The sequence below is a fragment of the Poecilia latipinna genome, unplaced genomic scaffold (assembly GCF_001443285.1).
Source record: "Poecilia latipinna isolate Pla-1442-1.1 unplaced genomic scaffold, P_latipinna-1.0 Scaffold912, whole genome shotgun sequence".
NCBI classification, from domain to species: Eukaryota; Metazoa; Chordata; class Actinopteri; order Cyprinodontiformes; family Poeciliidae; genus Poecilia; species Poecilia latipinna.
This window is the reverse complement of record NW_015113528.1, coordinates 201,291-218,368: the sequence shown is the minus strand read 5'-3', so window position 1 is coordinate 218,368 and position 17,078 is coordinate 201,291. Positions and strand designations below refer to the sequence as shown.

General features: G+C 44.7%; 1 protein-coding gene across 1 annotated transcript in view; it reads right to left on the bottom strand.

The window, feature by feature from the left end:
* The window catches only part of LOC106957528 (neuropilin-2-like), a 23,679-nt gene extending 11,819 nt beyond the window's left edge, over positions 1–11,860 (bottom strand). The window contains exons 1-2 of the mRNA XM_015048908.1: positions 11,127–11,860; positions 810–987 (exon numbers count right to left, since the gene is read on the bottom strand). Of these exons, the coding sequence (XP_014904394.1) occupies positions 810–987; positions 11,127–11,202 (254 nt within the window). The 5' untranslated portion in view covers positions 11,203–11,860. The remainder of the gene's footprint in view (positions 1–809; positions 988–11,126) is intronic.
* Positions 11,861–17,078: the final 5,218 nt, after the last annotated feature.

Sequence of the window (17,078 nt, the reverse complement as noted above, 5' to 3'; positions counted from 1 at the left end):
AGTGCGAAAGAAGGGGGGGGGAGGGGAGTGAGGGAAGGGGGGAGGGGGGGGGGGGGGGGGGGGGGGGGGGGGGGGGACAAGTAGTCGGGAAGCCTGTGTTCATTGTGCATAATGAACTCGCACATAAACTGTTGGGTGTGATGGGAAATATTCCCCGTCTCCTGGTTGTTTAAAACTGGACTCCAACAAAGGAGACAGTGATTTCCTTTGAGGTCAAAGACAATAGAAGCTCACATGCTTCTGATTATTCACGTCTCAGATATAAGAGCTGACCAGCTTTATCTAGATAAACAGCTGGATTTCATTTACTCTCCCCTCCCCCCCCATCCTCCTCCTATTTTGCCTGTTTATTCTTTTTCTCTGCCCACACCATCTACCATGACTCGGCTCTTTGATCCCGTTTTGGTTTCTTTCGCTCCGACTGCCCTGCATGCCCAAATTCAGCTCCACAGATTTCAAAAGCGTCCTGGTATTTGACTATCAGATGGAGAAAGTGTGTGTATGTGTGTTGCGGGGGGGCGATTTGGGGGGGTTATAAACTTGATAATGTCTCCAAAGTTCCCCCATTTGTTTTCCCCTGGATTAAATGTATTGAAACAGGTCTTGACAGGCATGCAACCTATCTTCAGCTTTAGCTATTTGAAAAACTCTTTATTTTTCTTCAAAAATAAGTTTCAAATAAAATAATTTAAAGTAGCACATAGTTTGTGCAGGTAACTGTCTCTGCACAAAAGGGTTAAAATCATTCAGTCAGAGAAATGCCACTTCAGGTAACTACACACAGCTCCTCCTCTTCCTCCTGATCTTACTTGCAGTCGAGCCTCTCGATCTCGAAGTGAGGGTTGAAGTTGAGGACGATGCGCTGCGAGGTCTCCGGCGCCTGGATGACCCAGTGGCAGTTCTGATGAGGCGGGTACTCCAGAGGATAACCAGGCGAGGTGATGTAACCGGGCTTGCTGGCGTCCAAGACGCCTCCACAATCTGAATCTGTGGTGAAGACGGAGCACAGAAAGAGGCCGGTTATTCACCGTTCAAACGCTCACTTTGAAGCATTTCCAATATTTCCACGACCGCCATAAAAAAAAAACGCAGTTCATTTCTTCTCGGTGCGACGATGCGATGAGCAACAGATGAGCACTAAAACAAAGAAAGCAATTTAGGCCTTCAGTTTGGTGGAAATTGAAAAAACTTCTCCATTGTGGATTCTCAATGCGCTACTAAAACAATACAAGATGATGCATTTATTGGAACACACACACACACACACACACACACACACGCACCCAAGCGAGGAAACACAGTCTTTTATCCCCTCCTTCCACACCCAGCCTCTTATCTCCATCCTTCTCCCTGGGGAGCGTTCCTCCAAGTGTAATTGTTGCTCCGGCAAGCCAATCTGCAAACATTAGGACACATTCCCCGATCCTATCGCGCTCTCTCAGGAACAATAGCCTGCCAATAGCATCGCTTGGAAGGCCGAGGCAGGAAGTGACACGCAGACGGCCTGTCTAGCGGGGTTCTGAGGGGGTCACCCCGATTCTGCAATAAGAAGCTAACGCCGCAACAAAGACTCCTTTCTCTGCTCGCACCCTGACGGCCACAGCAGCTTTGGCGCTTTGCGTTATCTCACGCAAACACATAAACTCACAGGCACAGACAAAGGGAACATGTATAGCAGTATTCTGCACATACAAAAGGACGAGAAGCGAGCGCGTGCGCGTGCACACACACACACACACAGCTCTGGGCATGGCCGTTCTTTTATTACGTTTTATTAAAGCAGGAGACATGTTCTCCATGACAACAGCAGGAGCTGGTTTATTGTAGCTAACGCTGTTACGGCTGCATGCATGTGGGTTTGCTCATGCTCCAGTGGGAACTGTAAATCTAATGAACTTTATATTGAACCCAAACACCTCCACATTATTATTATTATTATTATACAGCTGTTGTTCAGTGGCAGACAAGGAAAACATCAAACAGATGAAGGAGATCTGGCAACAAAAAGCCGTTAATGTTCTAACTTGGGGTTCAGGAACACGGTGTGCCTCCACTAGTCAACAGGAAAACCTACCGATGGCTTGTTTGTCTACGTGGTACACATAGTTTTGTGTTATTCAATCATCCCTACCTTATTCTTACTGCCCCACCCATCCTTCCTTTTCCTCCAGTCATACTTTCTACGACTGGACCCCTTTCATCCAATCTATGATTGGATGAAAGGGGTCACTTGGATGAAAGCCTCGTCACTTCTTACAACTTCTTTCCATCCCAAGAATACTTTCCATCCGTTCATCCCATTCATCCTCTTTGTGCCTTTTTACAAAACATTTTCATCCCACTTGTCTCCCTCATCCCTCTCCCATATGATCTTTCATGAGATCTTCCTGACGAATCTCAACCTTTCACCTCTCTTTGAGGAGAAGCCTCAGTCATGGTCCTTGCTGTTGAACTGATTGCTAAACACTGTAGTTGAATTAAAAATGCAGCCGCCTACAACTAGATTTAACCACTCAGCCTCCGTAGTCCAATCAGCTCTTGACATAAAAGGGTCGATTTATTTATTTTGCCAGTTTTCTTTCAGATTTCTGCGAACAATTCAATAGAGAATGAAAGAAAAGGGGGGGGGGGAATACAAGCACCAAAGGCTTGAAGTGTAATAGACCCTTCAAGTGTTGGCATTTTCACCGTCTATTGTGCTTAAAAGGCACACTTAAGATTCTCTGACATTTGACAGAGCTGCGATGGCTTTCTTACTTTGCTACCAGAGAGGAGCGACGCCCACGCTTTGCGCATCAGCCCCTCGCAGCTGCCGGTGATTTCATGCAAGTGCGTGACTCCGGCTAGAAATGCACGCTGAATTGCATGCATTAGCACACACCCAGCTGCTGCCTCATGTTCAAATGCACACCCACGAAGGATGACACCTTTGAGGGCCTGTCGATCGCAAGGACCAGCAGAGGTGGGGAGCGGGGTCGGGTGGGGGGGGGGTCAGCAAGCAAAAACTGTTCAAAAATATAGCAGGGATGGCAAAGAATGGCTGAGACAGACAGGAAGCCTCACATGCACACACAGACGTAGCTTTATCTGGTGTGACTGTGCAGACAGACAGTCATTGTTGAGAAGCCCATGGAGGGAGGCTATCGGCGCTCAGAGCCTCAGCAGATTAAGCCCTTTGGGGAGAAATCCTGCAGCCTCAACACTTTTTTCCCTCTGAGCTGCCCATTGAGCGGCCTCCAAGGAAGGTGGGGAGAGAGTTGGAGAGTGGAGAGAAAGGGATTACAGTGGAGAGAAAAACTGGTGGAGGAAGAGAGCGGGGATGAAAGGGAGGAAGAGGGAGACGAGCAAGGAAGGATGGATAAAAGACGGATTGAGGCGGAAAAAAGGGAGACGGGGATTGATCGGGAAGGAGGAGGGTTGATTTATGATGGGTGGGTGTGGGAAAAAAGAGCATGGGAGAGAGGACGGGTGAGTGACAGATGTGTGAAGGAAAAGGTGATGAGGAAGTAGAAATTCAGACGGTAAGGTGGACGCAGAGAACCTGACGAGACTCATTAAGACATGCCTGCGCTGCGGCGGCTCCCTGTGGACACTGACCCCTCTGTGAAACCTCTGTCAGCTCACACACACACACACACACACACACACACACACACACACACGCATTCATACACATATGCTCTATATTGACAAAAGGTGATCCAATATTTTGAATAAAATGAAACACAAAGACGGCTTCGGCAGGCATTTGTTCAAGAATGCATCGCTCCAACGTGGCACCATGACGGGATGCCACCTGTGCAATACGGTGGCAAAAATTTATGAAATTTAGTCACAAAGGATTATTCCACAGTCAGATGTTTTCAAAATGGAAGCAACTGAGATTGACAACAACTCTACCACGCCATCAGAAGCTAAGTGACACGATGTGTCAAAAGCTGCAGGACTCCAAACATCATAAGACCTTCAGAGTATCTCAAGAACAGTGAAGACGGCTTCATGGATTGGATTTGCATTACCAAGTAATGCATTACCAACACAGATTACACCATGGCCACCACAACTCTGGTTTAGTAGACATGCTTGAGTGACGGATCAGAACAAATTTCCCTGAACTGGAAGTTTGGGAGACCCGCACTTGCCTGACTGCATTGTCAAGTGTCATTTTCGGTGGAGGTGGAGTTATGATGCGGGGCATTTTTCAGGAGTTGAGCTCGTCACTTCTTAGTTCTCAGAGAAAGGAACTCTGAATTATTGCTAGGAGATGAATTGAATTTATTGGTTCAAAAACTGTTCCTCAAACAAAGTCCTTAACGAAGCTTTCTCGTCCTACATCAGTGTCTGACTTCATGAATACACTTCAGGTAGAATGATCAAAAGCTCCCATAAAGACACTCCTAAAATCTTTTGGAAAGCTTTCTCAGAGGAGTTGAAGCTGCTACAGCTGCATAGGGTGTGTCGACAGAATTATAAACCCTATTAAGAAGGGAATAAAACTCAAGCTGATACGTATGTGAAAGCAGATGAGCGAATGCTTTTGACAATATAATCCATATGTGTGCGCAGTCATTGCCATATATCAATAGATGAGCGCATGCTCTTTTAATTTCTTGGTCATCTTTCACACTTAGTAAGCAGAAAGAGGCTCTCTTGTAGCACGCGTGCGCTTTGAGTGTTTTCGTCAGTGTGACTTGTAGGGAAGCACTCAGGAGCTGCCAGAGAGCCTCATGAATTACACACGTCTCATCTTGTGGAAGTCCATCTGTCTCCACATACACACACACACACACACACACACGCACACGCGCCGCATATGTTTCTTCCATACAGCCACCGAAACCTTGTTACGCCAGAACAATGACGCTGACTGCGTCCGCACAAGGCGAGTGGTGTTTGCAGAGGCACACCGTCGAAATAAAATTAAAATCTAGCAGAAGCACCGTGGACCTCTCTGTGCTCCTGAAGCAGCTGCACAATCTAATTTTAGCAGATTGTATCAATGGAATAAGTAAACTCACTCTTTGCATGTGCGCACATTTAAGTCACTCCCAATCAACTTGGACTGGGAGATGTCTTTATCTTCGTTATCAGAGAAAATGTGCAAATGTCTGCATGTCTTAGCCCATGTCCTGCCGTGTGTGTGTGTGTGTGTGTGTACATTCATGCTCTCATTCCTATTGGCTGCCTTATCAGGAAAGCATGGCTTCACGCTTTGGGATAAGCTGCGAGAGTGAGGAGGAGGAGGGCTGATAAAGCCCTTCATCATTCTCGTGCCCATACCCTCCCAGCCCACCACCACCATTACCAGCACCTTAATTAAAATGTGCTATCACCCTGAGAGAGGGAGGAAGAGGGCCGAGTGGGCAGCAATCACCCATTCAGTCAACAAGTAAGGGCTGGATTTAATCTCAGACATTCTGGACTGAACCAAAGCAGAAGAATCTTTGTGAATCAAATAACATATTAAAGAAGAATGAGCGCGACTTGGAAGATTATATCAGCCTACATAATCCTACAGAATCATGGGGGAACGACTGCTGACTTTCATGTGGAAATCAAGGACCCAGAGTCAGGAGGAAGGGAAGAGATTCGCAGATTCCTTGAAGTTCGAAGTGAGGCTTCCACAGCCGGTTCTGGTCTACCAGGAAGTTTTAGAGCATTTCAGGCTTCCTTGTGCTTAAAACGTTTATGGAGATGCTGATTTCATTTTCCAGCAGGACGACACTGAAAAAGGTGCTAAAAGTTGGTTCCATGACCAAGGTGGTACTGAGCTTGATTGGCCAGCAGACTGGCTTGACGATGCAGTAATTCATGCACAAGGAGCAACAAGCAAGCACTGAACTCATGTGCTACAGAATAGATGGACATCATTTTGAATGGGCTGACATTTTTTATGTAACATTATTATTTTCTGAGACACCTGTAGTCATGCAGAAAAAAAAAAAAAACAATCAGCCAAAGAGAGAGATTTATAAAGCGTCTTGAGGCAGACGGCTACTTTTTGTGGCCAAAAAGGTCAAAAATAAACAAAAATGAACAGAAGAAGAGGGGAAAACTTTCTTTTTTGTTTGATTCTGACAAATCTAATTGATTTCTTAGTTTGGATTATTCCCCCTGCTCTCTCTCTCTCTCCCTCTCTCGTTCCATCATATGTCAGGTTTTCACACAGTGCTGTGTTTCAAACCCCTCGGCCATTGTGGAAGAAACGTGGAACGGGAGGAAACAACACATTTTCATGACTCACAAACAATTCAGCCGAGTTTGAGCAAGTAAGTGCAAAAAACTCTTCACAGCCTGGCAAATGAATGAATGTCCTTCAACCCACAAGTCTCCCTGCGTCTTGTGTGTTTTTTTGTGACGCAAGCAGGAGGTACAGTTTCCTGGTTTTAGTCATGTCCCTTTCGTCAATTCTACAACTTTGAAGACAATCGGCAGCAGTCATCCCCAGAGTGTAAACATCCAGAAACGGTTTTTTTTTTGTTAAACAGTGCTAAACGAGTTTAAAAGAAGATCTTAACCAACAAAAGCCTTATGAAAAGCAAATAAAACCCCCAAATCCTCTTTGCCTCCCAGTGTCTCCTCTTTCCTCCTCCCTCTCTAACAGGATAAGTGGCCCATGCTAATCAGCTAAATGCACAGACCTGGCCGTCCTGATCAATGCTTCAATGGATCAATGAAGTAAAGCAGATGGCTGCAGGAAGAGGGGATCTAATCCACAACTCTACCTATCATGTCTCCTTGTCCCTCGGTGCACTCTAAGAGTCAAACCTGCACTGCTAAGGCACTTCTTTGCACAAAAAAGCTTTCCTCCCCATCTGGGTGGAAAGGAGTAAAATTGCAGAGCCGGCACAAGCGAAGGAAAGCTGTGCGGAATCAAGTAATGCTGTGGTAAGTTTCGGTTTGATTTGTTGGCCTCCCCCCATCTTACAGAGAGTTAGCTTTCAGGAAAACTGACTTCTTAAAAAAAGGGGAGAGAGGGACAGCAAAAGCTCAGTAAAGCAGTTTTTTTATTTTTTAATTCACACCTTTGACTGTTCTCTTTTAAAACCCTCTGTGTGTTCAAATCAGCTCAAAATCCATTCAAAAACACTTTGGCTCTTGACAAAGCTGACCCCCCGCCGCTTCTTTTCTAAGCCGGTCCCAGAGCTCCAGCTAAGACCCCCCAATGCGGCTAATGCGACAAACAGAAGGAGCGAGCTTTGTTTTATTTATTGGGGGTCTTGTTTTTAATTTCACCCCGAGCGTGGCAGCCCGTTTCCAGGAGCTTTGCGAGGAGCCCGTGACTCCCATACCTGACTGGTATTGAACCGAGCGCTCCGTTCGTCTTCGGCTATGAATGCTAATGGGTGACCTTGTTTTTGCAGCTGATGCCACCGAGGCCAGGCGGATCAAAATGCAAAGGCTTTGAGAGGCGCATGGAAAAGAGAGGAAGAGCATCAAACTATTTGAAATGACAAGAAATTAAGAAATTGGAGCGATTATCACATGTAAAATTATATGCGGTCTAAATTCGACAGGCGAGTATGTGCTATATTCAAAAGTTCAGCATCGGTATCCACTCTTTGTGAGGTGAAGAGTCAGTCAAACATTTAATGTCAGACAAAGACGGCTTGAATAAATGAAAAAAGCAGTTTTCAACAGTCTCAAAAGAACAACACCTTATGTTCTGATCTATCAGCAAATCAGACTGCAAATTGTTACAAAACCGTTTTAAAGCAATTAACCAGCTGAACACAATTTGGTAAAACAGTGGAAAATATTTCCAAGAGGTGCTGTGCCACAAAAATGGCTCAAAAGAAGAGCATCAACGCCTCCCTATGAGAGGCCTGAAAAAGGAACCCAGAACAGCATCTAAAGCCTTGTGGGCCTCACTTTCCTCACTTTGGCACAAAAAATGCTGGGTACAAAACCATCGCAAACTAAGACAGACACAAAAGCCTGTGTAGGATTTGCTAAAAAAATAAATAAGACAAGAAATAAAGGATAAGGTTTTTGGAAGGTTTGTTTCATGGCACAAAGGATCTAAAACTAACAGAGTATTTTAGACAAAGAGTGACATACTTGGAGTTGAACATAGTGGTGGGGGTATGATGATCTGGGCTTTGCTTTTATGCATTAGGACAACTTGTCATATTTGATGGATTCATTAGTTATGTGTTCCCTACCTGAACATATCAAAGTTTGTGGCCTTAAGGTCAAGTGAATTTGGACACGGATTCACAGAATTAAACAAAGTGAAGGTTTTGGTGCGGCCTAGTCAAAGTTTAGGCTTTAATCCAATTCATAAGCTGTGGCACATCCTGAAGTAGGCTGTTTATGCAGTTATTAATGCTTCTTGTACCAAAATATAAGCTGCATCACATATAAAACAGCATCTAAACTTGAATTAAAGAAACATATTTTAATTAGAATATGACATTTAGGTCTGTTGTACAATCATCCTCACAATAATGTAATGATGTTGACATTTAGACAGATTTTTGTAAAAAAAAAAAAAAGAAAAGAAAAAATTTACATTTCAAAGCATACCCACTATTTCCCACTATTATTTCTTGCATCGAGTGTTAAAAGCTTTAATAAACAAAACCCGCCTCAAGAAGACACTTATTCAAAGGATACACAGCCACCCACTTAATAAACATGCAAATAAGCTGGTTAATGGCTTGCATACTAATGTTTATAGCAGCAGTAATTAATGCACATATCATGGAGTCAAGTTATTGTGATTACAGCACAAACAGAGTGTAAGTTTCTCTGCTTTAGAAAGAGCGAGGCGAAGGAAAGTAATAACGGATCTCTAATATTTAGGTTTCTTCTGAGCGCTGAGGCAATCCAACGCGCCTCAGGCCAGAATCAGTTTGCTCCGAAACATTTCAAAAGAGCCCAGCGAAAACATATCAAGTTACTACAGTCTGCCATCAAAAGCCTGAACTTCTGATAGCTTGGTTTTGTAACAAGTCTGAGCCCAAAACAGACTTCCCCTCTGTTTTTTTTTTTTGTTTTTTTAATCTTCCTCTGATTTTCCCCCCACATTCACTGCATCACCCGGTGTCGCCTCGTAACCCTTCATGTGCTCTGTTCCCTCTGTCCAGTGCCATTTTGACTCCGTGACCCCCTGCATGCTTTGATGTCTCCTCTGTTTGAAGCACAATCCCCTCTCCCTCCCTCCCTACCCTGGATCTGCTCCCCAAGCCCTCCTACTGCTTGTTTCTAGTGTGGTTTAGTGGATGGCATGCTCTCCTCTCCTCTCCCATTCCCTCCCCTGTCTGCTCTGCTCTCTGTCAGTCTCTGGCTGTAATGTGGCTCTTGAGGCACGGACATGTGGCGCAGTGTCTTGGCAGGAGAGGGAGAGAGTAAGAGGAGCTTGGGGAGGTGGGGGGAAGACGGGGCAGAGATGCCCGATGACTGCCAGGAGAACCACATCTGTCTCTGATCTGTGAGTACATGTGCTGTAAAACACACACAGCCAGAACGGACGACTCCTGCTGTAAGTTAGGCGCTTTAAGAAGAGGAGGAGAAGCCCAAACAGAGCGACAGGAAAGAGTGTTTACTTCTGACTGTACAAGCAACCAGACTGCTATGGATGACTGTGCCTCATGTGTCATCCTACCGGCCGCATCACTTCTCAGCATGACGAACCCTCAGAAAACAATAGGACCACTAGATCCTGGGCTCAATGTTTTGCAGAGCAGTAGTTCCATTTTTAAACCCTAATTTGGTGCATTTTCAGTACTATGTGATCAAGTCACTAAAACGTTTTTGGATGGATAAATCATAACCAACCAAGGACAGGGACGCTGAATTAGTCTTTTACGCCCCTTTAAACATCTGTAAATCCAGTACAGACAATTGCTTGCTACTATGTGTGGCCAAAAACTGATGGTTCTAATCAACCTGGACTTGAAGTCGATGTATGCCGAGCTCCAAAACCGGCTAACCCAAGGACTCAAAACCTCCTAAATCCGGCGCTGACCACAATCTCCCGTTTTTATGATCTGATTACGGAGAGCGCGGTGGCTCGGCGAAAAGCCCCTTCCCCAACTCCTGTCTTCTTGCAGCACAGGAACTCTGGAGAAAACATGGAGCTCCAGAGGGATAGAGAATGATCAACTTTTACCCAAATACCTGCTGCCACATTTTAAAGACTTTGTGGAAGAAAAACCTACACATTTTGACACAAAACAATCTGAAAAGGTGTTTCTTTCCTCTATTGTGCTTTGAAAGAAAAATCCATCTCAACACCTAACTTTAAGCTGCGTGAGGAGAAGAACCACATTTAACACTCGGATTTCAACACAGAACATGGTAGTGGCAGTATTATGCAGTGGGGATGCCATTGTCTTATGAGGTATTTTAAGCGGGTCAGTGACGATTCGTTGTTTTAGGATATGGTGACACCAACAACATGATCACAACCTGCCGTTTTTATAGTCATCTGAGCACCGAGAGCGCTGTGAGCCCCCTGCCTCGAAAAAGCCCCTGGAGCTACTGGGAAAGGGAGAGTGGTGGTCGCTAATGAACGCCCTAACGCGTGAGTCAAATCCTGCAATGACAGAGTGGCTTTTACGCACGCTTTCTTGGCCACCAGCAAAAAGTGGTGAAAATTGCAGGTTGCGGAGAGGTCCAGCCCTCTCTGTAAAACATTAAGCCCTCCACCCTCCTCCTAATCGGAAGAGCTTTTTAATCAAGAGAATGGGTTTGTTCATTGTTGCTGATTATTAGAGTAAATCAAGGGGGGAAAAAACACAAGGAGCCAAACGGGAAGTGTCCGTTTTTCCAGTCAGCTGCTGATGGTTTCAGTCCGTCTGGGACATGATTGCTTCCGGGATTTTTTTTTTCTCCCTAATTTAGCAAATTGATCAGTTTGGAAATGTTTACTTAACTGCAAAAATCTAAAAATGTGTGTATATTTGTAGGATTGCGTAAAACAAACATCTTTTTCTGCCTTATATTCTCCGAACAGGGAGAAAGGAGAGGAAAACGGTTTGTGGATTACACCAAGTTATGTCAGATGTTTAGGTGGGCTGGAAAAAAAAATCAAAACGCATGACGCCCAAACTCTGGAAAAAAAAATAGTTTAAAGATGACGATCCGTACGCCAAAACCAAGAACTAACTCAAACTCACCGCTCTGTCCTCCGACTCCACATCCTAAGTGACACAGTGTTATTAAAAATCCAACCAGCGTGGTGGGAAAATCCATCTCGGATCAGGCAAAAAAACAAAAAATCAAAAAACAAAAACAAAAACAAAAAAATAATAACACAAAACAATTGAGTGTCTGCTGTTTCCACTTTGTTGGATTTAAACGCTGCAGTTGCTCAAAAACACAAAAATCCACATCCACTTCGGTCGAAGCCAAAATCTAGAAACCTTTTAAATAAAAGAACCCCCGATGTTACTACAGGACCATTCGCTGGGAAACAAGAACATCGGAGTGATACTCTAAAAACTCATCCGAGAAACACTGAGGGAGCAAAGTTCTTGTGGACAGTCTGGACAGCGGCTGCAGAGTCGCGTCAAGTTCCGAGACAGGCTCCCCAGTCTGTCCGAGTATCTCCTCCTCTGCCGCTCCTGCGTATTTTACGCACGCTGGGGTCGCTTCTCCTGCAGCGATCTGAAGCCCACCGCCGCGTTCCCAGCGTCGGGTGCAGCTTTCCCAAGAAATCAAACTGGAAACAGTCGGGCACGGAAATAAACGACCGGTCTTCTCCTGTCTGACGGACCGCTCATGCCGCGCCGCTCTCCGCTTCACAAGCCCTGCGCTCCGCTCCTGCTCCGCTCTGACACCAGCGTGCGTCCCGCGTCTGCCTGCGAGCTGTGTGTGCAGCGTGTGTGTGAGTGATCGCTCTTTTGAGCTGAGCAGCTATCGCGTTACAGTCACGGCGCCCGGGCTCCGCCTCCTCATACCCCTCCACCCCCCGCCCCCCAGCCCTCCTTCCCTCGCTCACTCCGTTTCCTCACCGTTTATTTGTAAGAGAGAGAGAGAGAGAGAGAGAGAAGGAGAGAGAGCATGCCTCCACCCACCCTCAACACACACAGCCCCTCTTCCCCCACAAGATGCCACAGATATGAACTCTTCCACAGATAAAGCCGAGATAAAACCACATTGTTATGGTAAAACAAGGGACCCCAACTTCTCCAGGGGACGTTTTTATCCCACAGGACCGGCACAAGAAATAAACGCAGCGGTTTGCAAGTGTGCCTTTTGTGTTCAGTCTCAACTTTTCACGGCAAAAGTTGCCCCAACCTTAACAGGAAAACTGTCCTGTTGGTCAGGTCAGAGAACGTCGTAGAACACCAGTTTTAGCACAGATTGGGGTTTGAACTTTGACTAGGACATTTTATCACATGAATTTTCTGTGATCAAATCAGTGTTTTTTTGTTGCTCTGGCTGTGAGTTTAGATCTATTCTTCTTCTGGAAGGTGTTCATCTTCTAAATGACTCGGAGGCGTTTCTCTGCCCATGCTGAAGAAAAGCCTCCCCACAGCATGATGCTGCCACCACCATGCTGCTCTTTGCTCAGACAAACAGTGATACAGTGATAGTCCAAGTAGAGAAGTGTTTTACAGTAACGTTCAGTTCAGGGATTGTTTTAAAAAGTGGTATGAGGTCACACTTGTATCTAACATTTTTATTCAACATTTCTAAAGGACAGTATTACATGCAAATATTAGCGGCTACCGCAGTAATCGCAATCAAATAAGCACAAAAACACACAAGTGCATTGTCCGACATGTTTCAAAAATGTCCTTCAGGTCTAGCGCAAAATCTTAAACACGCTCAACTTTGCAGTTGCACCCGGACTGAAATGCATCTGCGAACACACTTGCGAGGGCTCTGCATCCTCGAAAGAGTGAGAAAGGGAGGAGACATGGCGCACGGCCGCCTTTCACCACAAAAAACACATCAAACAACGGAGGCAATGTCAGGGCCCTTAACCCACCATAGAGAGCCCACCTCAGCCCAGCCCAATGTCAGCCCTGCAATCAGCCAGGCCTAAATACAGAGCGGGGAAGCCGTGTAATGACACAGTAGTGAAGCCCAAAATAATCTGCTGAGAAAGGCCTCCGCAGTGTCCAGCCCATGTGCCCTGCCTGTGGCTTGTATTACCTTGTAATGGAGTGGACTGGCAGTATAATGACTGCATGTAACCTTGCTGGAATCTTTATTTGGAACAGCTCAGTGCATTCCTACCGGTCAGGACTCATGGGAATCCTTCTGAGCCAACACAATTGTTTTTCGGGGGAACTTTTTTACCCCGGGCTCCCACAATGACAGGAATCAAACTTGGTGCTTGGAGAATTGGAAGAGACTCGGCTTTTTCCAACCGACTCGATTCTCGCTGGATCCAGGAAGTCCTGAGACGTGAACGCCGTGGACAGAGTGACCCCCAATGCCCTTGACAGAAGGTTGTGTGACGGGTCTGCGTGTCCCCCGTCTGCCACCTCGGTCAACTGTCATCCCCCCGGCTCCTTCTCGCCTCCCCACCCCTCCTCTCTCTTCTTGACTAGAAGACATCAACTTTCTGCTTTCTTGCGGCTTGTCAGTCATTTTTAAGCCCATCCACAGCCTAAGGATGGGGCGGCTGTCAGACATCAATGAGATTGGTTAATCTGAGCCTCTGGGTGGAGTGGAAGAGGGGGTGGGGGAGGGGTTTCATTTGGGGGGGAGGGGGGGTCTGCTGGCATAAACCAGTCTGCCATGTGCTCTATTCTGGATTTGCCCATGCTTGTGAGATTACACACCAGACATGAGTGTTAGGTGTCTAGAGAGCTCTGATTAAACGCTTTTTGATGAGGAAAAAGTGATCTTTGCTTAACCTCGCTTCGACCCTTTCACAGAGATAAGGAGAGGCGGTGAGAAGAAGCAGGCCATGTAAAACTGTGAAGCAACAGTGGGCTTACTTTCTGTTCTCCCCCTCCCTTTCTGTCCCTGAGGGTCATTTGATAGTCTCCTTTTCCATTTGTCAACATCTCTCTCCTTCCACCATCAGCTTTCAACCCCCAAAATATTGGGTCAACACTCGAGTAATGGAAACTGACCTGAGCGGGGGAAACAGCAAACACTGTGAGCAATATAAGTTGGTATATTATTGCTGCATTGTTAACTGAAAGCATGTATTGCTCTGTATTACTCATTCCACATTTTTCACTTTACAACCATAAATGTACTGCTTTAATCGCCGCTCTATGTCATAGGGCGACAGGAAGTTGTTTTGGTTTTGGATTGTTTTCTTTCCTTTTATGTTTCTGTTTAATGATATGTTTTGTGTTTGATTTATGAAGGGATAATTTTGTTTAATTTGACATGTAGGGCATGTGTAAATATAAGCCTTGTGCTTCTGTTTGAATCTTTTCAGCCAAGTTGTTTACAGTGTTTTAAAGTGTGCATAGCAGATTTGATGACTGACTGAATAAATTAAAAAAAATCAAATCAAATCAAAGTAGTGCCTAAAATTCAAGATTATTGTAGTATAAATGTATACGTCCTGTCAGTGAAGCATGGAGGTGGCAACATCATGCTGTGGGAATGTTCAAAAATTGTTTTATATGAAAATATTCTGATCGGAGGGAATCAGTTCATCTGCACAGTCGGTGCACTTTGAAATTCTGCAAATAGCTTCATGCTAAAACAGCAACACCACTGCAGGAAGATGCTATTTTGAGCATGCATGTCTCTGTGTCGGAGTCTGTTAAAGTGCTGCAGTTCTGAAGTCAAACCTGTAGTTTTAATGCATGATGCTCTTTTCCTGGTGTGTTTTTCCACAGCTCCCACCATCTGCTTTCTCTCTCATCTCTCTGCTGCACAGAACAGCCAACAAATGGCTGTCGCACAGTCCAAATCCTCACCTCAGCACACCTGCGCTGGGTTCACTCATGGGTGGTAGAGGAGAACACAACAGGGTCCCTTCCCCCCCCTTCCTCGGTTGTGCGTGTGTGTGTGTGTGTGTGTGTGTGTGTGTGTGTGAGAGAGAGAGAGAGAGTGTGTGACTGAAAGACAGAGAAGAGAGGGGAGAGAGATACCAGGCTGTATACCGCCTCGCTTATCACAACCTGCCCCACAGACTGACAGCATGACTGATAACTCTCCCTCTCTTTCTTCTCCTATCACACACTCCTCTACTCTTTCAACACCTCTCACCATCTTCTCACTGTCGCCTCCGCGGAGCTGGTCGCAGGTTCAATTCTGGTTGAGCGCCTCGACTTTGGGCTCTTTAAGCACAGAAACCTTGTTGCTTTAGTGATAATGAGTTAGCCTCCACTCTGGTAATGACATAAGACCGTGTGTTATGCATCTAAATAAATTAGAACATCATTCAGAGGTTGGTTTATTTTTTAGGAATTTAATTGAAAAGGGGAAGCTGGAAACGGGGATAAACATTAAACCTCTCAAAATTGGATTTAGACACAAAAATGTTACAATCATTTGGAAAATGTGGCTATTTGTTCATCAGTCAATAAGGGTGAGTACTAGGAAGTTAAGTGGGGGGGAAATGCAGTGAAAAAGCTAAACATACTGTACAGCACATGGACATACAGTTCAGAACGGCAACATTTCTGAATTAGTAATCCTCTTTTATACCTTGTTCAGCTGCTATCCTGAAAACACCTATTGATGCATATTCAACACATACCAAATATTGTATTGGAAGCACTTTTCATCATCTAGAGGTTGTGAGAATGAACAACATCTGTCCATTCTGAGTTAAAGTATAGGACTGTATTTAAGTGGACCAGATAATGGATCATACAGAAATGTGTGTTGTAATTCAGTTTTCAAAACCGGAAAACCTTATTATTATTATTATTATTATTATTATTATTATTATTATTATTATGCTGAACTAATTTGGGTCATCTATTGTGTCCAGAATTAATCAAATCCAAGTATAAGTGTAAATAAATGTAGGGGGTACTTACTGGCTTTATATTATATAATTTTATCAATTAAAATAACATTACAATTCACTTGAAACACATTATTAGCTAGATTATGATATTGAATCTGTATATTTTAGTCTTGTAGGTTTTAATTGGACCTCGGCAAAAGAAATCCCAGTTCTCCAGTCATGATTTAGCAATGGCAAAACCTGCTGCATGCTCAATGAATAAGAGATGTATAGGAAAAAAAATAGCATCATAACATAAATGTATCTTAAGGATATACCATACGGTTTTTGGCATTAAAACTCTCCCCGCTGTGTGTTTAATCCTTGAAATGTCATGTTTAATATATTTCTGTCATCATGCTGTTCTTAGATGTTGCAGTGACCCAATTTCCCCTTGAAATCCCTTAAAATCAACCGATCCTTATCTTTTAAGTACATTTGCATGCATTTACTCACGGATCGTAATCTAACTTGAGATACTTCCTTCTATCCACGCATTCCCCCAGTGAAGACGCTCAGTTTTATTCCCACAAAACCCTTGTATCTTCCGCAGTTTCTTGACTCACTCCCAACTGTCACATTCCTGATGGGCCACCCAAGTTATGGGCATGCCCTGACCAGGGCAATAATTACGCACAAACCCACACTTTAACCGTCTACTGTAATACTGCAAAACTTCCCTCTGCTGTTGCCGTCTCCTTGGACTATATGGGAACATCTGGTGTCTGTCTGCCGTCTTCCCACTCCTCCTCCCTCTATTTTTTATGATTTTTTTTTTTTTTCGTCACTGCTACCTTCAGTGGCAGTAACAGCTCAATCATCAAAACACTCTCAGCTGCAGTAAGAAACAACAGTCGTGCCAGACAGAGAGGAGGCGTCGAAGTAAAAGTTCTGCAGAGGTGTCTTTGCTTCGACAAAGCAGCCGCGGTGGGAGAAGGTTTTATTATCTTCATGATTCTGTTTGGAAGAAAACAGACATGGCATGAATGTAAATATTATTATTTCACCAGCTGATGCGTGCATGTTTCAGTAATGATTAAGATGCAATACACTGCTGAGCCTAAAGGGGGCAGGCGACAGCATGAAGCCGAAAGGGTGAGAGGTCCTGACTGCAGGCAGCCTTCAGAAACATTCTGAAAATTGTGACTGCGGTTCTTGCTGATGCAGACATTTTAATAGACAACAA